General features: G+C 43.2%; 1 protein-coding gene across 12 annotated transcripts in view; it reads left to right on the forward strand.

Annotated features, from left to right (window-relative positions):
* CTDSPL (CTD small phosphatase like) overlaps positions 1-21,123 on the forward strand; it is an 80,671-nt gene that overhangs the window by 26,383 nt on the left and 33,165 nt on the right. For 8 of the 12 annotated variants that reach the window (XM_040545751.1, XM_040545747.1, XM_040545753.1 and 5 more), the window contains exon 2: positions 18,219-18,373. In XM_040545751.1, coding sequence (XP_040401685.1) covers positions 18,219-18,373 — 155 coding nt within the window. Of the gene's footprint in view, positions 1-259; positions 628-7,357; positions 7,842-17,880; positions 18,128-18,218; positions 18,374-21,123 lie in introns of those variants that run through there. The other 4 variants (XM_040545745.1, XM_040545750.1, XM_040545752.1 and 1 more) reach the window with 4 other exon arrangements.

Genomic DNA, 21,123 nt, shown 5'->3' on the forward strand with positions numbered 1-21,123 from the left:
AACAGGGCAAAAAGTTGGCTTAGCCCTGTCCTTGCAGCCATGTTGGGCAGGTCCGTAACAAACTTCTTCCAGTCACCTTCACAAGAAGACCCTCTTTTGCCTGTGAAATCCCTCCCCTGCTCTGCTGATCCTTGCAGAGGAGCAACACAGAGGAATGGAGGCGAGGAGGCTTGTTTGTTAGGTTCAGCTTTTATTCTGCAGCTGGTAGTGCGTAAGCTCCTTTCTCAGAGGACACCTTGTCCAGTTCCTCAAGTGTCATGAACTCGCTGGTGGCTTCCTGGAAAAGATCCTTGAAGGCTCCCGGGAATTGACCTCGACTTTGCTGGCTTCTAACGCAGCGCTGCCAGAAGCAAGCACTTAAAAATACACGTACGGTAGCTGTCTGATGGGCCTCTTGCTTTCTGATTTGTGAACCGCCCGGGTTCGTGTTCCGCAGTTTGTTTACTTTTACACAGGCGTGAGGAGGAGGAGGAGGAAGCCCTCGCTGCAGAATGGAGGCCGGAGCAGCTGCAGATCGGGGAAGGGCTCTTCTCCTGTCGGGAACCTGCCGGCCCCTTTACCAGATGCTTGTTTTGCTCCATCGGCTCCGTGAAAGAATTCCTGGTGTCGTAAATGGCTCTGTTTGTGGTATTCGGTTTTATTTGCGTCTCGTGGTAGCGATGCGGTGTAGAGGTGCCTGCCTCAAAATCAGTTTTCTCCTGTCTCTGCCTTGTAAACAAGCAGGTTTTGGGTGAGTGGCTGAGGAGATCTGTTCCGCTTCAGACTATAACAAAATGCATTAAACTCCTTATTGTGGATACGGTAAGTGATTATCTTTGTTGATGGCAGTCGTAAAGCTCTATATTACTGTTTTAGAGTCGGTATGATAAATGGTGAAATACTTCATTACAGCTTGATTTTTACAAACAGTAGTTTACGATCTGCCCCTATTCAAATGTCTACGGTAATCCTTTCAAAGTAATAGGGCAAATACAGTACTGTTTCTGGAGGCTCAAAAAGAAGATTTGTTCTCTAATATTAAAATTTGTAATGTATTATTCATGAAGCTGAAAGCTTTTTTTCTTCCCTCGGTAGAAATGAACTTGAAGAATACATTATCTGTATGGGAAGAAAAAATGTAAAGGGTCTTTTATAACTCCAGCTCTTGCTAGCACTTGAGTGGTGCCTGCAAGTACTATCGTAATTTCCTGAGGGAAAAGGAACCATTATTTTGCTGAAAATAAGCTGATATGATCATTGAATAATTCGTATAATACTATTGGAATTTAATTCCTCAAAGTCAGGGTAATTCTAGTTGGGATATGCTTTTTGGAATGATTTACTTACTGTTTGTTGGAGTTGCTTTAAACTCCATGACCAAAAAGGATTACCTCTCTGGTTTGGTACAGGGCTGGGCTGCACGTTGTTGTTAGTGCATGTTTTTGTGACTTGTTTCAGGCTAGGTTTTCCAGTTGTGGGCATGCTGTTGGTGCACACTCTTGATTTATTTAAGTGGGCAGAATGTGTGAGCTCTTCTGTCAGTGCCTTTTAAGTGGACTTTGGAAAAGCATTTCAAGCTATTTGGCATTGTGTAGTAGAGTATATTCTTCCAGTATGGAATATTCATGTATGTAATTACATTTTCTGCTGTACTGTCACTATAAGCAAGAAGTATAAGCCCATGACATCATCTTTAGTGATATTTTTCATTTAATGCACTTTCTTACTCCTAGATTATGCTCAGTTTGGTTGCCTGAAGTGACTCAAGGAAAAAAACACCAAGCTGCATGTTCAGACAAGAGGCTGTCGAGATATGTTTTTCCATTGCCTTACTTACGCAACAATTAGTTTATTAATAAGAAAAAGTATCTGTAATTAGTAGTATACAAACACCAAACACCACAATTATATTTTGTGGAAGCCAGAAGTTAAATTGTTCCTTAAATATTAAAGACCTCAACTAGCAGTACTTCCTACTTACACTTAATGTCATTTCCAGAATACATGGAACAAAATAGTGTGATACCACTACTGGATTTCTTGCTCCCTGTGATAAGGGAATAAATCAGGATGTTACTACTCCAGACCTTACTATCAAATTATGAGCACCTCTCATTTCTTCAATATATAATCAGCCCCAAGCTCCTAGTGGTACACTGCACATGTGCATTATCAGTGATTAAAAACAAAGCAGGAAGTCTGCTATGCCTGCTTCTTGTTTTGGTTTTCTTTTGATTTGTTTTTTTTTTCTTTACCCTGGATTTAAAAATGTGTTCTATAGCCCAGGAGCCATGGCACGAAATCTGTGAAGTCACTTGTCCTAAAAGATGGATGTGTGGGGCGGAAAAGTGAAAAGTGAATCCATTTCTCCTTAACTGGATGTCTTAGTTCGTGGGGTTGACCTTTTCCTCTTTGCCTTGCAGTATGTGTATCCTATTAAGTAGTACAATGCAGCATTGTGTTTTGTCACTTCATGCAAAGTTTTAAGGAAACCTCAGCTCAGTGTCCCCAGTTGTCACTTGAAGCAGTTGATACTTTCCAACATTACTTGGATATTTTATTGTCTTTAATTATAATGGGAGTGTCAAAATCCAATGGTTTCAATGGAAACTTCGTATCTCTAGCTCTTTTTTTCCCCACAAATTGCCTTCCAGCCATGTTCCTAAATGTCACTGGACAAACCACAGGAAACATCCAATACAAACAGTTACTGGTATCATAAGCAAGGGAGCAAGAGGAGTGTCACTGATTCATGGAACTTGCATTTTTTGACGTTAATCATAATGATACAACTGACGTTGGGGTTGAACATAAGTTTTAGGGTGAGGAACTTAAAACCTGTGGCCAGAAAGCAGGCACAAACATTGCCCAGGTGTTGTAATTACCCCACGTTGTTATTGGGTGGTGGTGAAGCATGTCTTAACTTGTGCCTTCTCAAAGGTATTTGGAAACGGTGCTCATCCGTCATTAAAGGAAGGGATGAAGCAGCCTCTTCCACGCTTGGGCTCACCTGTAAATGTGCACTAGATGATTAAATTGGATTCTTTGAATAATTGAATTTTCTTAACCGAGGAAAAAAAAAAAGAAAAAAGAAACTTAATGGATAATGTGCTTGCTTCAATACTGTATAACTCAGTGTCCAAAGCATCCCCTGTATGGAAAAAATGCTCCACTTTCACCTCTTGGCAAAAGGAGGGAGGGAGAGTGAAGGAAAATGCTCTGAAAGTACATCCCAAAAGTCTTCCCTGTTTGTGTAAGCTCTGTCCCTTGTGAATTGTGCTGTGGTCTTTGAGCTGGTGGATTTTCATAATATTTTGGGGAAATAAATCTGCCGTGATATGTCCTTTCCCCAGACCTTCTGTGCCACGGCATATTTCTTGCAACATGCCATGGGGTGCTCAAGAATCCTAAAAACTGGGGTGGCTGCCGGAGGCATTTGGTGCCCCAGTAATCAGGCAGGTGCTGCAGCCCCAGCTGCACTGGGGAGCCCCACGGTTCCCTACTGTTTTGTTTTTTATGGCAGCATCATTTCCATTTGTGTTTGGACTACACAGATCAATAGTTCGGAGTGGTTAGGAAATAGTTGCGTTGATACGGGTAGGGGAGCAGAAGGATTGCCGTGGAAACTGCAGAAATGCAATGGAACTGCAGAAGGATTACGAAGGGGTTATTTTGCAGCATTTTTAGCGTAGACGTGCTTGATGGATTGCTTCTGGTCCTGGCCAACCCCAGTGACTTACAGGAAGGCCAGAAGAAGGGATGTGGGGGATGGTGATCTTTCCCCTAACTGCAGTTGTTTGCAGCGTAAACAGCTGAGCTATTCCTCGGAGGCTACCGAGGGGGGGAAATAAACAAAAACAGGCGATTTTAGGGTGAGTTCTAATGTGGACAAATCATATTAATTGTGCCCTGCAAGTGCTTATCAGCTGGGCTTTGTGAATGCTACCTGTGGTTAGCTGGACTGACAGCAGGAGGCTAAGGTGAAAAATATCCATAGGAATTTCTTTGAAGGCAACAATTTATTTTTAATTCTATCATTATAACCCCAATGTGGAGACCGATTACCATCTAGAAACTTCCCACCGGTAGCTGTCAGGATCTTGGCAGGAGATTTTTGGCAGCAGGGCCGCTTGAATGCAGCGGGTCTTGCTTTGGTTGTTCTGTGGGGTCGTTCTGTGGGGCTGGGACCACAGGGGGACGTGGGACTGGCCTGGGCTCTCCTGCCTATGGTCTTGTAAGAAAAAGAACGAAGCAAGCTGCCGCGCAGCTATTTGTCCTCTTTTTTTGGGTTATGTAGGAGTGGGAGAGCTGCCAAACATTTATCTTGTTTTGCAGCAGGCGTGCCATCCCCTACAGTGCGTTCCTGCTTTAGGTCTGTGTAGTTTCGGGAGCTTAATTCGGACACAGAAGTTGGTTTAGGTTTTAGTAACCGAGCGAGCACGCTGGGGCTGGGCAGGGGAACATCGTACTGAGTGGTGGAAATGCCTTCAGGCCGAGGGGGGATGAAACTCCAAGGCCAAACAACGCTGCCCACCTCATGCAGCACTCAGGAAAGCCCTGCTGGCCTCAGCACAGTCTAGGGACAGAAATGGCTGTCGTTGTCCTGCTCTTCCAGCCCAGCCCGAGGCCTGGGCCCAGTTGCAGGGCGCGAAGCAGCCAAAATGGCCGGCAGCGGTGTTGGGTGTCCCTGCCGCCGGCTGCTCTGTAAATTCACGGCTTAGTCTTAATTTGAGGGGAGGTGAAGGGGTAAATCCTCAAGATGGCCTTCTAAGTGCTTGAGTGTAGACATGATATCAGCTTTGCTGGGTTCTTATGGCAGGGATTTTCCATCTGAGATAAATGCAGAGCAAGTCTTGGATGGGTTATCAGCTGTGGGCCCCTGCATGAGAGCAGCGATACTTCTCTCCCTTCTGCCTGAATGAGGTAGAAAGCTGCTGGTAGGCCCGAAGGGACCCACCTGCAAGAGATTAAGAGTTAAATGCTCTGCAGGAGCCAGCCTTCTTCAGTGCCAGGTACTGCAGGACAAGAAGGTCTGTACGTCAGTGGTGCAAGCCTGGGTCTGCCTCTCTTCCCAGCAGAGAAGAGGATGTAGAAAAGCAGCTATGGTAGTCCTGTGTCAAGCCTAAATAAACTGATCGCCCTCGCCACTGCCTCGGTGATGAAGGCACATCTTTTTTGCCAGATCGGGCAGAGACCAGCTGATCTGGACGTGTTCTGCATAAACAGGTTGGGCAGGAACGTACGCTAAGAGAGACTGGGGCCAGAGGGAGCTGTAAAATTGCTCTAATTTCTGTTGCATCATCTGTTGCCTTTGTTATTCTACGGTTAGCAGAAAGGCACATCCTGAAGAAGTAAGCTAGGAAATGGGTTTAATTTTGTTAATGGGTGTAGGTGCTATTTTTACCTTCATTTATTCTGGTTTTGGTAGGATCAATATATGGCCTTTGTCTGAGGGTAGAATGTATCCACATAATTATTTACAAATTTAATCATTTTTCTTCAGTTAGGCAACAAAGTCACTACTATTTTTTTTTTCTGGTAGAATTAAGGAAAGAGATTATTTTTAACCGGACCTGTGGTCCTGAAGACACCAGGTATTTAACACCTTCAGTTGCCATACAGCAGTCCCTCACGACTTACATAGCTAAGAGCAAGGGCTGCCTTTGTGCTTTACAGGATTGAGTGGAGGTTACAGCATCGGTATTAAACTGTGTGCTTTCTTTTTCATACAAAGCTTAGGATATTTCACATAGGTCACACGTACGTGGTGTTCTGGTGTTTGGAGAACAACTAAACATGTCTGCAGCTGTTCCAGCCCACAGCTGAGCCCTCAGCGTGAGAGAGGCATTGAAGGACTCGGTTAAGGCACCCGAATGCTTTTTAAAAATTTCCTCTCATTGCACATGTAGTATGTCATGAGAAAAAAAAAATCATTTATTTTCATTGCTGATTATCTGCATTTCTAAACAAGCAGTGAAACGTGGCTTTGTTCTAGAAAGGAATTGGTGGAAGTTGGGCAAGTTTGGCTGTTTTTTGTCAAAACTGGGGTAACTTTATCATACAGAGCTTGCAGTTTCCTGTATCTTTAGTTTGTCTTAATCTAGTTTAGCTTTCTTAATATCCCATTTCCAGGCGGGAATGTGCTGTTTTTAATGGTCCAGGAATGCTGATTGGCTAAAATAATCTTCAAATCAAAGTATATGGACAGAAGAGCTAGGAATTAGTATTTTCCAATTTATTTCTCAGGATCAGTTGAAAAGAAAATAGTCTTAATGTTAAGCCATACCTGCAGTTTGCAGTCCATCCTGTTGCAGGGGTTGCTGGCACTAGTTGAATTACTGTGTGGGCTATAGATAGTTATCATTTCAGGCTTTTAAATTCTTAATGTGAAACATTACTTTTTTTTTTCTCTCGGGGAGGGTATAAATTACGGACTTGCTGAATGAAGTGAGTAAGCTGAGTGTTTTCTTAAAGGTGGTTTTGATATTTTGTTCTGCTTAGTGTTTGGGTACAGTGTACACACGTAGCCAGTAAGGAAATAAAAATCTCTGTCAGACTCCTAATCATTCATTAAAAATGTCAGATGTATATTGGTTTTGGCTGTTCCTCCCTCTGCAGTCGTCTTTTTTTTTTTTTTTAACTTGATCTGGATTCAGATAGACATTTAGATGTTTTAAACTTAATGTGAGTACATTACTCTTGTCTTTCAGAAATGACAGCATGTATCCTACTGGCCTTTTTGAATACACCCCAGGGAAGTGGAGTTTGAAAGCTAAGGAGAGAGGTCTCATGCTTCAGCAGTGCAATGCTAGCTGTTTTAGCTAATTATTAATGAGAATTTACCACACTCTTTCATGGTTTTTTGACTTAACTATTTATTCAAAGTATAACAACAGATGCTGCAAGTTTCCCTTGAACTGAAAACCTGCGGTGGTTGGTGTCATAATTTCTTTAGATTTAATATAGTTACTGAATATTTGTAGCTCTTCTGAAAAACTTCATTCTTTCTTGCTTAAGTGGAGAGGGTAGATGCAACAGCTTGAAGAAAAAAAGAGAAAAAAAAAAGACTTTAAACAATACATTTCTCTGTATAATATGCACGTGTATTACATGTCCATAGATAATATAAGTATTCAAAAAGAAGAAGGGTTATCTGAGGTTAGGTGAAATTGACTCCATGGAAGCCAAAAATGGAAGAGAAATGGCTTTGGCAATTCCTCTTAAGTTGTTGGGTTCTGTCCACACGGATGCACAAGAGTCATTAATAAATGACTCTTAATAAATCCCTGCAATTAATCATACATCAGATTTTGATTATAAACTTGATTGTTGCTTTAATTTTGTTCCCAGAACCACAGGATTCGAATAACTTGGTGAAATGATGTTAGCTGAATGCTGGCTGTAACTTGATTTCAGGAGCCGTCTTAGTTGTTGAAAGCAAGTATTACTTCTAGATTGGATTAATAACTGAAGCACCAATAAGACAGTGATTTAGAGAAAGTTCCCTCTTGAATGGAGTTCCTTCCTCTTTTTGCCTTAGGGTGTGGGTTTCACACTGTAGAGGAATTTGGGGGAGAAGGGGAAAAGCAGGGAAAAACGTTACTGGGTCCGGATAATGACACCTCTACTGAAGTCAGTGTCTTTTTGAAATTATACGACTCCCTCCCCAAGAAAGATGGTAAATCTTTCATATAGTCGTGCCTGTTTCTTAGTCCGTTGCAGTCAGTCTTTTTCAGGAATTGTGTGATTTCAGTGGCCTTGGTTCTATAAAGCACGTTACCAGAACACCACTGCCCGCATCGTGTGCTTTCTGGCAGAGCGCATGTTTTATGAGGTCTGCACGCAACGTCCACAAAACAGCAGTAAGTAGGGTAATTTGAAACAGGCATCTAAGACAACACAAAAAAGCGTGTTGTAGTTTGTTTTTTACTATTAGAGGTGGATCTTTTTGGGGAATGGGCTTTGGACGAGTGATTCCTCTGGCAGGGAGGAGAACTGCAGCCCATGCCAAAGCATCCCCAGGGAGCGTCTGAAAAATTCATAAAGCGAAATGGAGAAACAAAACTTCCTGCAAGGGAGCACCCCGTAGCAGTGTGTTTGCTAGATTAATTCCTTAGCGAAGAGCTGTTCTTGGGGAAGAGATGAGAAAGCTAGCAAATACAGACTAATACTTCAGGTTTGATGTCTCTCTGAAGTATTTGCTGCAAAAAGTGCAGCGGGGAATGTAGCTGTCTCTATGGGAACATCACTGCTATATTTAGCAAAAGGAAATTAAGTTTGTTCCATCAGATGAGCAGGGTTTTGGTAAGGGTTGGAGGTGTTAGGGTTATTTTTGAAGGGAAAGAGACTCGAAGAATTTCTCGACATTTGGGTTCAGCAAATCACTTGTCTGATATTTTTTTTAAGTCAGAAAGGGAGCTGAACCCGTAACCTGTGTTTGAGTGGGCCCTTTTGCAGCGTGGCAGAAGGAAACTGGGTTTAATTTCCAGGGCCAAACCTCAGGTTGTGAATTCGGTCGCGGGAGGGGAAAAAAAAAAAACATCTGTTTGTATTAAACTGAAGCAACTTGATAACGAAACGAGCAGGTCAGAGGTGCAGTGCCCAGCAATATTCATTCCGTGGCCAGTTTTAGGATTGGATGTCACTTGGACTTGAAAAATTAATTGCTTGGATAAAATATGTATGGTAGGCGGCTTGCTGGGGGGTTAAGCACTGTGCGAGTTAGCTTTGGTTCAGTGAATTACGGGTTTCACTCCAGCCTTGCCAGGCGTTGTTGCTTGGTGCAGGCTGCCGACGGGTCTGGTTTGGTTCAGGTGCTGGCCCCTTGCTTGCAGGTAGCTGCTGCTGCTGCTGTGTTTTTGCTGCTCAGCACTCCTCTCTGTCTTTCCCACCGCGTTACACGTAAGCACAGTCCAAAGGCGAGCGGATGGGATGCTGTACATATTTCTGCTCTATAAACACATGCTTGTTTACATTTGTTTCGTTGCCGTTCTGACTCTAATCCTACGCCGATGCCAGAGGGTATCAGCCGTGACTAACAAACCCTGAGATGCTGCCATTTTGACCCCGTGTGCTGCTCGCCTTTCCATTTGTTTGTTTCTCTTTTGCCTTCCTGCTCGAGTATTTAACAAATTATTATTAAATATCTTCCAGGAGTTAAGAGGCCGACCTGGGAGTGATTCAAAGGAGCCGAGATGCACGAACATATGTTCTGGTTACTAATTCTGTTTGTTACTTCTCAGTTGCAGGCAAACTTCAGTGTTAAGGACTCGTTCTGCAGCGCTGCACGCATTATACGCAGAACGAAAATAAAACACAACCCCTTTCCTTTTATTTTGCAAAAATAAGCCTTTTTATCCCATGCAATTCTCTCCATTTTGATCGACTGCAGCACCTCGGTTGTAAGCTGCTGCTAATACTTGCAAAACCTCCCTAAAACAAACCCTCCGGTGTGCATGCAGTCGGTGCTGGCTGTCAGCACCTGGAAGAAGCTCACCCTGGCGGCTTTTACATCTCGAAGCTCCCAGGCCACGGCTGATCCAGCTCCACAAAGCCGTGATGTTGCACTAGCGCCGTGCGCGTGTTGAATTCCTTTTTATCAGGGGAAAAAAAAAAAAAAAGACCATTTTTGGATTCACAGGCCACATCTGCCAGTGAACTTTGTGCAGTCTGCCTGCTTTTTTTTTTTTCTTTCCCTCCCCTTTTACTAGAAGAAAGGTTTGTTTGTTGGCCGCTGGCTCGGGGCGGGACAGGAATGCGATGCATGCCCAGACCGCGCAGTATTTCCTGTTGCTGCAGCCCTCTGCGCCGGGCACGGCTCCAGCACCAGAGCTCAGCCCTCGGTTGCACAGCGAAGAAAACGAGGCGGCTCCCGAAACGCCTCGAGTTTTATGGCGAGCGGATTTCTAACAGTGAATCTTTGTGGCGCGCTGGTGAGATGTGTCAGGTCGGAGGGTGTTGCTTCTCCGCTCTTTATAGGTTGCTGTGGCGGAGAGAAAACACAAAAAGCGAAGGCTCCATCGTGTCACTGCAAAAAGCGATGTTTATTTTGTAGCAGAGTACGTCTCCCAAATGCTTCCTGCGTAGTTCACATGGCTTCAGTTTTCCATCCAGTTAAAATGGCAGTAAGCTTTCGCCAGTGGGGTTATTTCTGCTTTATTTGCGCTCTGTTTTACTTTGCCCTTACGCTGCCCCGAAGTATCGCTTCTGCACTGCACGAATTTTATGGTAAAAGAGAAATAGCATGTGGTAGCAAAAGGAAAACAGTTTGAGCTCCGTCAGTTCTGCCAAGGAACACTAAACTTCGCCATGTAGGTAGTGTGGAAGGGAGATGAGGGGGGTTTCTTCCTTTTAATATGATTTTGAAGTGCTTTTGGTCCATTGTACATGTGAAGTATATACATAGATTTGTAGACATGAAACTGTTCTATATCCTTGTAGGGCCTTTTTCAGCGTGCTCAGCAGCTGCTTAATCCTGGGTGAAAAGTGAGCGAGCATTCAGGGTCAGTCCTCAGGTTGGTTCCTTGTTCTTGATCCCATTAGGGTGGTGTGGATGGATGCAGGGACAGGACGGTGCCCAGCCCTGCTCAGGCTCCTCTCTAACGCAGAGGAGAACTAAGGAAAGGCCGTCTGGCCACATCCAGTCCTATTTCAACACCGTCCAGATGTTTACGTGGGGGGCAGAGGCACAGCAGCTCCCTAGCGTGTTGTGCTGGAGGGGTCCTGAAGCCAAACGTCTCCTAACTTCTCCTCCAGCCTCTGTTCCTGGCTGCTCCTGTGGCAAGCAATGCACACGCAGAGGAGAAAGCGCTAAGTGTCGGTGAGTTCCTTCCTGGAACACAAGGAGACCAACTTTTTGGTCCTTCTGCGATGCCTATCTGCACGTGCTGCTTCTCCAAATCGGAAGTGGTCTCAGTGCAGCCGTCACCTTGTCAGGCAGCAGGGTAGTGAAGGAGCCGGCCAAACTCTGCCCTGTGTAATGCCAACTTGGGGGTATTTCGCTGTAGTTCCACAGGTGAAGTAGGTTTTTAAAACAGCCTTTTAACTTTCTGACTTCATTATTAAATGTGGATGCCCCCAAAGCAGTGGGTCTGTTCCGAAAGCCTTCCAGCAGAATGACTTTGCTGGACGGATTTATTTTAATTTAGCATTTCCTGGTAGCAACATCTTTAATTTTTTTCCTTTGAATGCTTGCAACACTGCAAGGCAGCATGGGTGTTTATCTTTAATTCATGGCTCAGATGAGAAGCTAACGTATATGATATGAAGGGTATAACATCATAAATATGTACATCCAACCAAACTAGTCTACAGACTGTAGTGTACCAACTGTTTGACAGTTTGGGGATTCACTGTGGAAGCTGTCAGCTTTAGGGGCTGTTCTGAGGCTTGTCGTGGTTTCTCTTCCCTCCTTGTCAGTTCAGAGTTGTCCAGTTGCTGTATTTAACCTTGAGGAGCTGCACCTGGTGGCACATTGCAGCATTGTGCAGAGAAGACAACACTAAAAGAGTGACTTCTGAATTTCACTACTCTGGACCCTTAGGAAGTGAGATGTTTAATCCACCCACATTTGAGGAATGTAGCTAATAATTATTGTAAGGCAAAAGTTGTTTTGTTCCTTTAAGCTGCTGCAACCAAAACGTTTCCAAAGCATTGCTTGGTTAGGTGGAGAGCTGTTGTCTTCAGGCAGCTTTAGCTGTCTTGAATTAACATTCATCCTGATGCTTTTTCTCTTTGTATCCTAGGTAGTATATGAAAGTGTAATTTTACAGGACTTTCAAAGGATGGAAAGCACACTGCTATTCATTAGATAACTCCTCTCTGAATCAGATAAGCGGTTCTTGTGTACCTGTTTGATCTCAGCCTACAGGTGCAACTTCTGAGCTTGCTTTCCAGACCATCATGGAATGGGTTAATGAAGCAGTGCTGTTCATTTATTCTTGAAATTCCTCCTCCCTAAAGTGGGAGGCTTGCTGGGGGGGAGTTAAATGTTTAGTGGAAGAAAAATCTTCTCCAATCTAGCCTGGGATCCCTCCCTTCAAAGCAATACATTTTTGATGGAAAAAACAAAACCTGAAGTTTATTTAATTATGTATGGGGGTGGGGAGAGAGATTGCCAGCTTCAGTTGAAATGAAAATAATTCTGGAGTATATCATACTCGATCTAAACAGAGCAATTTACTTGGGTTTTGCTTGTTTGAAGGTTAAACCGGTTGTGGGTGGTTATTTCAGGTATGTGGCAGTGCTGTTACTGCTATATTTTCAGCAAGCTCGCATGGAAAATTAAATCTTTCAATGATAATCTCTAAATGGCGTTTAAAACTAAAGTAGTCTGGGCATCATGTGTAGGTTTTGTGTCAAGTATTGTAAAGTAACATGTATCCTGGTCAGCACCTTCCAAAAATGGGAACTGGGGAAGCAGACAAAGCCAAGAGTTTGCTGCTGCTCAACTGTTTCTAGCTTGAGCCCTGCAGGATATTAGAAAAAGGAAATTTTATAATAAATCTGGTTAAGGAGATTGAGAAATCAGGCATCTGTAAATTTAGAAGAAGCTTTCTTTTGAAGGGAGGCTTTGTTTAATACCACTTGATTCTTATTTGCATCCCTCCATTTTGTATGATAAACAACCTCGTTCGCGGAGGGCTCCTGATACGCAGATGTTCATTTTATTGCATTTAGCGAGTTCGGCTGTAAACGCCCCGAAAGTCTCTTCATTACCCGGTTGATGTTCTTCAGGAAGACTGGCTATTGCATTCACTTCATTAGGAAAATCGCAGCGGTAATTAGATCCCTCGCAGGCTGCAGGGGGACGGACGGGGCCAGCAGCTCACCAGGCTGCCTGCGGTACCTCTGCGGAGCAGGCAGAGCTTTCATGCACCACGGCTGCCCGGCAATCTGGTTTTCGGTTTAATTGTATTTTGATAGCGACTTTCCAAGCGTAGATCAACTCTATTTCACACAATGCAGCGAAATTTGAGGGGAGAAGCCCTGGACTGAACTTTTTTTTAGAGTGGAGTGCGTTTTCCTTACCATGTAACTCCTGTTGCTGTTGGGATTGTGTTTGGAGAGCAAAAGTGTAATGGCTCTGCCTCCAAAGGGCAGCTTGGGTCGTAGGAGATTTGCAGAGATGGCCTGGATTTCTTCTAAAAGCAAGCGTCTGTGTTATTCTCTACAATACCAGTTGTCTGATGTTTTTCTTCCGATTCTTGTATAGCCACCCAGCATGGTTGCATATCTTCTGTTTAGGCTTACGTGGTTGGAGGAATTTATTGTAAAACTTGCCTTTAGGTTTCCTTGAACCCCTCCCCGTGGTCAGTAAAGCTGTGGGTTCATTGGGACTTGCCAGAAGAGCTCGAGAAGCACAGTTGTTCAGACTATACGTGACTTCTAGCAGTTTGTGGGCAATTCATGAACGAGGTTACCTGCAAGCAGCATGCAGCACCCAGGTTGGGAGCAGGGAGCTTTTTGTGAGAGCGAGGGCGGAGGAGCACCTGGGGATTGCAGGTGAGACATTTCTCAGGTTTGAAAGTGCAGATCTGCACCAGAGGGACTTGGCTTCCAGCAGCGAGAGCCATGCTCCCATTTCTAGCCCTCTGCGAAGTGTGGTATGTGCATGGTCCTGTTCTGCTGATGTCTCTTGTCTGCTCTGACGTCTTTTAAGGGTAGGTACACGTGAATTTTTCTGCATCAGAAATGAGAATTCTTGCCTTGTATTTGCGGTGGTGTCTGAAGCTTCTGTTGATAAAGAGATCTTGGTGTTAATTGGATCTTCTGAAAAACCACACTAGCCCAACTCTCAGTTGTAGACGAACACAGATAAGATGTTAGGAATTACTAGAGTACTACGAAGCTTTGTCTTGGTGTATAAATTCATGGTGCACTCTCCTTTCATCCGGGGCATTGCATGCGTTTCGAGTCCCAAAATATGAACTGGAACAGGTACAAGGATGGGAAACAAGGAGGGTTAAGAAACAGCGTTCTTGCCACGGGATACTTCTGGCACTAGAAGTTGGTGTAAACTCAAAAGTGATGAGGCAGTGCTATGAAAAGGAATTTGTTGAGGACTGTTAGGTACACCGTTGATGTCTTTTAGGTAGGGAAGTCACAGCGCACCTGGGCTGCTGTTAAGGGAAAGCACTGCTCCAGTCTTGTGGTGTTTTGTTCTCCCACTCTTCTGCAGGGAGGTGCTGGTTCCATTACCTGCTTCTGCCGACAGGGAGCTGGTGCTGCTTCGGCTTGGCCGTTGGAGAATTGAGCACGTGGCTCCTGTCTTCACTGCCTGGGCTTACCTACGGAGTTTCTGAGAGTGCCGGTTACATCTTTTGCCGTTTACCTCTTCTCTTTAAGATTAGCTGGCCTCCAGGGGTTCAATTTTAATGCTTCTTCACATTCTCAGGGTTATGGTTGTTACCCATATGGACTGTCAGCTCTTTGAAGATGCAAATTAGCATTTGGTTTGGTCCAGTGCAACTGGGAAAGGAGGCAGCATTGCACATCACAAAAAGCCGTGTAGTTGCTTGGAATGAGATAGATTGCAAATCTTTTCTGTGTGCACAGTGCCTGGGTATGTTAATAGTGCATGTCACACTGCTTAAACACTTCCATGCCGTATTGCATCCAAAGTTACGCTTTCATAAGTCATAGTAGAACCTTTAGACCAGTTGGTTTACATATATATCTTTAAAAATAACATCAAAATTAGTGGAAAGACCTATTGGAGACACCACTTTATTATGAACGGCAAGCAGCATTAAGGAATGTTTTTCCTAAGACAAGTATTTCACTAAGTAAAAGTGAGTGTACAGATCTAAACTGATTTGACCAAGGAAAATAAGTATTCTTAAACAATTGGGACGAATTAGTAGCTTTCGTCCGAGACTTTTGAATATTGTTCCGAGTTTTTCCTCTGCTTATTGCCTCTTACAGTCCTCTGCATAGAAAAGGTAGAAGTACTGCTCCTTGATGCCTCACGCTGTTCCTGTTGACCCGATACTCATCCGAGGCCCTAAGTTAGGAATTTAAGGATGCTGCTGCAGCTCGTCCCCGACCAACAGGCCGGCTGCAGACCCGAAGGATCCCCAGAGGGCACCGGCAGCTCCAGCATCCCCTTGCCACGTGCACGTTGCTGCAGCTGCAGTTGAATGCTGTAGCTGTCACTGGGCAGAATTTCTCTTGAAAAGTTGGGATTTTGCCCTGTAACCTCTTAATACTGCTCTTTGTGCATCCAGACATCCATGGTCTGATCCTTAGCGTATGAGACTCGAGGACTGTAGCATGGTGTGGTTGAGGTAAATTTAATCCCTGTGTGCTGCTTGTGTTCAGTAACCCCTGAAGACAAAGCTCAGAAGTGTTCTGCAGCGTCCTTAGGCAGGCATTTGGTAACTAGTTTTTCCTGCTGAACACCAACCTCTTCTTAACTTCACAGAGAGGTTTTCTGAAGACCTACTTCAGTCCCAGCTTAGAGTAGCAGCTGGGCTTCATTGTACAGTGCAGGCTTGGCTTCTTATGCGTAAATATGGGGATGCATAAGAAGAAACTTTTTTACGCATAGAATTTGTTCGCAGAATGAGATTTAATATTACATTCTTGTACCTTAAGAAGTCCGGGAGAAGAACAAGTGATAAATGCTGCGTAAGAACATTCCTATTCTAAGCATTCAGCTTTGTTTAATTGCTGTCATATTTTTAAGTGAACGGACAGATCAGAGGAAAGCAAGGGAAAGTGGGTGGCTCACGGGTGTGGGATATCAAAATTGTTCCCGTGAAACAGAGCTCAGTGCATCACAGATCTCCATGTATTGATACAGACAGGGCAAGCGTAAACAAAATACAAATTATTTGGGGGCGTCATCGGCACTGGCTGTAGGTAACAAGATGTACAGCATTGTACTCCCTGTCCTAATATCAGCGTGTTTCAGTGGTGGAGGTCAGCGAGGAGTTTCTCCTTGCCTTGATGATATTGCAACGAACTTCTTTATGCCTGCAGGACAGATGTTCTTGAGTGCAGTTTGAAAAAGTGGCTCGGAGCTGCATTGGGTGTCCGCGGGGATTTGTGAACGTGTTCCCACAGATTTGATGCAGACAGAGCGTGACACTTTAAGAATAAGCCTTTTTCTGTAACGTGTAGGTACATCACAAATGGGTGGAGTTTTGCATATTTTTTTTCTGTTTGAGTACTGAAGAGCAGTGTTTAGATTAGCTGAAAAATGGTTTCAATTTACGAGTGTCTTTGCAGCAGTGCAACACTTCCTTAAGCAGGCGCATGCACGAATCTGTGCCCTATGCTAACTTTATTCTGTTATCCAAGATTTTTAAAATGATGAAAGTTTATAAAACCTGTTTAGTGTTTGATATGGGAACAGTTCCAGAAAGTAGCTGAACTAGAGCTCTGCCTCCCTTAAAGGCACAAATACGTCAGCTAATACAGAAATACACACTACACGGAGAGCAGAACATCACTGTCATCAGGCACCATGTGTCCGAGGTGTTTTTAGAAGACAAATGGTTGATGTCCAGCTTGTGCTGACTTTTCCAAATACTTTTGGAAACACAGACACAAATCTGATGTGGAAGTTCGCTCAAAATCTGCCTGGTGATGCTTCTTCGTCCACGCACCCGCACCCCTCCTGCTTCCAGACCGCCGTGGTTCCTCCAGGCAGGTTTCTCCGCTCTGTACAAAACTCCTGCAGAAATTTTCTTCTTGTATTTAGGCACGTTGCCAGTTGTCTCGATTGCACTTGGTCTCTTTGTAGTATTGGGAAGAAAGTAGGTGTATGTGTTGGTTCCCTCTTAATTCGACAGAGGAGGCAAGGTAGGGAGCTAGGTATGGAAGCATCTTCATAGGGGACTTCCTAAGGGTGTCAGCCCCTCACTTTGGGGTGGGGGGTGTTGTGTTTCTTCCAAGATAAATAAGCTGTATTTTATATTTATATATTTTTATATTTATTTTTTATATACCTTTTCAAGGTTTCTTCCACGGTCGTGTCTTGGCCGGAGGACTTGGTGAAGATCTAAAACCATAACTGGGTTTTCCTTCCCTGAGCTCACTCTCACGGCGTGATCAGCAGGAGCAAATTAAACACACGTAGTCATCCTCTGGCAAGCTGAAATGTACACGCTCACGTGCTACCCCTGAAGAAGGCTGGGTTGTTTGCTTTCGCAGTCTCTTCATCCAGCTTTAGATGCGTAGCTGGGAATAGAAACAAAAAATAACTTGTTCAGGCTTGCTTGCATGTATTTTAAATGAAATCATTCGTAGACTCTAAAAATGAAGCAATTAATCCCTATAGGCTCAGGTATTTCTCTGCTTAATGGAAAGGGTGAGCTGGTCCCAGCCAGCTCGGGGCAGGCGGTGGGAGCGCCTGTCCCAGGAGGATTTGGGTTTGCGCGGCGTTCTCGGAGCCGGTGCTGGGAAGGCAGGTAGTTTGTAACTACCTAATCCTACCGTCTTACTAACTAGTTCGTACGATGGCCGTGGCATGGCTGTCTCTCATTGTGTGACCGTGTGGTGCAGCGTGGTGTAGTTGAACATCAAAGAAGGGCCTCGTGGAGGTGCAAGATCAAAGTGGTACCCACACCTGGACGCCGAATCCAGTGGGTATTGCACTGCAACGTGGCAAACGAGAACTTCTGGCTAACAACAGTTCATCAAATATTTGATGATCAAATTGGGTATTACTAAAATGCTCTAAAGCCTTTTCTGAACTCTAATTTATTTTAATGTTTTGTTCGAGGTCTGATTGAATCCTAGGGGAATCCCTAGGTGCCTTGTGTGTATTTCTTTTTCTGCAACGTTACCGTTTTCTACAACTTCTGGTCTTAAAAAAGGCTACTCTTGCTTTTATTGAGCTGTGTGTAACTTTTTCTTTTACCTGTTTGTTTTTTTTAAACCCTAGTAGAGCAATAAGCTAGTGAAACAGGAGTCCTGGCCTTTCTTTTCGCTCAGCGACACCCTCCCACCCTGATCCTGCAGCTCCCAGGACGTTTTTTTAGTCTACATGACAAAACCTGTGATTCTGCAGAGATCCAACTTGTTAGTAACACACCGTGTGCAACTTTGATGAGCAAAGAGTGCATTGAAATAGAAGGAGGGGGTCTCAACATGATGGAAAACTTCTGTGGGCTTATCTTAAGGCTCGAGAAGAACTTGGGTAATAACCATGCCTCTTAAATTCAGTTGTTGTATGTATGGAAAAATAGGTCTGTTACATGAATTTATTTCTATTGTATTTTTTCTCCTAGTGTCCCAGTGTAATATCAGCTTGAAGAAGCAAAGGAGTCGAAGTATCTTTAGCACCTTATTCTGCTGCTTTCGTGACTACAATGTCGAACCACCATCTACCAATAGCACCAGTGCTCTTCCTCCTTTGGTGGAGGAGAATGGAGGACTTCAGAAGGTCAGGCTTTTATCTTATTTACCTGTCGTATAAGGTCTTCTGTAACCAAGGTTTAACTATGAACGTCTAAAAGTTTGTCTCAACAGGTTTCCCTTGTGGGTAACCGTAATGAGTTACTGAGAAGCTGAACGTTTTCACGATGAATTGCTAATAGCATTCATACAGCTGCGATTTAAAACTAACTTGCCATGAAGGGTATTGGCACTATATATTTTACATGCAAATAACACTAAAAACCTGAGTAAGGCATTCTAAAAATGTAGACTTCTCATAATGCTCCAGATGCTGAGTTGTCTCCTAGCTTTGGTTCTCTTTCACAAATAAAGGAAGATGGGAGGATTTCTGAATGGAGTATAGTGAAGCTGCTTTGAATGTCAATTGAAATAAATCCCAGTGACATAAAAATGATCCAAAAAGGGGGAGAACTGTTAATTGTTTTGACTTTTTTTAACCACTTCACCTGCATTTAATGCATACTGAGTCCAGAGGTATCAGCTTTTGCTCTTTTGGCTAGGTTGTTACTGGTTTTGTTTAGCTAAGAAGTCGATTTAATTTAAACTTTCAGCACTTCAAAGCATTGTGTGTTAAGAGCAGCAGATTACTTTCATTAAGTTCTAGTAATTAAACTGCTTTGACATACCATAAAATCAACACAAATAATTTTCTACGTCCTCTTTCAATCCGATGATACTGAGCAGATTTGCATTAAGTTGCTGATGGATTTCAGTTCAGTGCAAACGTAGGAGTACCATTGTTTCCATACTGTGGTGTATTTCAGCACTCTCACACTCGAAACTGACAAGTCTTTCCCCTCCAATTTTTGAGGACTTGAAGGGATTGCAAGAATAGATGTATCCATGATGAGGAATAATAACAAAAATAAAGAAGTTTCCATCTTTTCACCCTTCTGCTCTTCATACTAATTTTTCATATTTGATGCAGCTGATTTCTTGCCTACTTGGCCCATATCTTTGGGGTTTTTTTGGAATTCTGGTGTTGATGTTTGAATTCTGTAAAGCTCAGGAGAGAGCACACAGGATCTGTGGAGGAAGAGAGGAAACGAGCAAATTAAGCGTCAGAGACCAGAAATACACTGGCAGGGTAAAAGTGCGCTGAAAATTTCTCTGTCAAGAGGAGGAATTGTATGTGTATTTTAAAACTTTTTTTTCCTAGCCAAGATGAAGTGAGGGAAATCAGGCTTGGAGAGGCTGAAGGGAAAGTTAAGTATTGTGTAGCATGTTCATCTGAAAAAGAAAGCAGATAGGAAACTAGTGAAGTTTCCTTTTGCCCTATGCTGGTGAATGGAAAGAGGTAGAAGTGAGAGTAACAGCAAAATTGAAATAAGAGAAAATGAGAGAAAGAAAAATTTGTTTAAAGAAGAATAATAAAAAAAAACTCTTTGGAAAATTTTAATTAAAATGTTCTGGAATCCAAATTTTTCAGAGTACATTTCGTAAAACACGTAATTACTTTCTAAATGTTTCTTACACCTTGAGAAAGTGATTGCGTGTGTTTACACAGGTTTCCATCCTCACGCTGTACCACCTTAGTGAGTGATTTGGAGTTGTGCAATCCTTGTGTGAGTCCAAAACACAAATCACCGAATTGAGAGAATTGCCAAAGTACAACTTAATTGGGCAGAAAAGTCCAATGAATATGATAAAAAGAATTACTCAAGAGTGCAGTTTCTTCAGATACAATGAATACTTCGATATGAACAGTTCTCTGTAGAAAGAAAGCTAAGCTTTTGGGTAGTTTTTAAGTGAGTACAGATAGGTTCTGTAGCATTTTCGTTTTAAATGCAGTTCTGCAGGCTAATAAGCTTTATGTTCCTTTCTATGCTGCTTTTATTTTCAGTGCTAACATGGTTAGTATAAGTGAGAAATTCTTTTAAAGACAGAAAAACAGCACTGGTGGATATGCTTGAATATTCTCACTCATCAGGCCCGCGCTTTCTACCAGGAGAGCTGTGGTCCAGATCTGTGCAGGAGGCTTGGGTCTGATTGAGTTACAGTGAGCATCTTATTTAGATTTGGAGGTGATGTGGAAGTTGGAGGAAAGTACATGCAGCATGGGCATCAGCTTCTATATCAGTGAAATTAAGCATCCGAGAAGGACTAAATGAGCAGCTATAGAAAAGAAGGGAGAGCTTTACAACACACTACTTAAACTCTTCTGCTGTTTGTTTAAAGATCTTGTTGCATTAATCTGCCTGCCAGGTTAGAAGAGTTTAAATTCTGTTGGGCTGCTGTTCAGATGGTCACTTCATTACATCTGCTATCACTCTTGTGTTATTGTATTAATTATTGATTCATCACAGGTGACCTCTGACCATGGTGCAGTTGGGTCCTGTAACCTTTCCCTTCAAAACTGGGAAAATGAAATTGCGCAATGATGTTATATAGTTAGAAACTGGAGTATAAAATTGCTTGGATGTGCTTTCCTTCTGCCTTTACTGTTCAATAGAACCATTATATGGAAACCAGTGATAAAGACTGGAGGGGAAGGAAAGAAACCAAGAGAACTTTTGCTGGTTCCACAGAAATTCAGCGTTCTGCATTGCTTCTGGCACATTTTTAACTTGGTGTGACAAGCTTACTTCCTTCTAATTAGGAGTCTCCATTCTTTCGATGTTAACCTGTCGTAACGGAAGGGAAGCAGCGAAGAGTTATTTTATAAAGCAATTGAAAACAGGGTTGTGAGATTTTGTTCTGAGTAATTGTGCTGAGATTTTTTTTTTCTTGCTGTGT

Source organism: Cygnus olor, chromosome 2 (genome assembly GCF_009769625.2).
Source record: "Cygnus olor isolate bCygOlo1 chromosome 2, bCygOlo1.pri.v2, whole genome shotgun sequence".
NCBI classification, from domain to species: Eukaryota; Metazoa; Chordata; class Aves; order Anseriformes; family Anatidae; genus Cygnus; species Cygnus olor.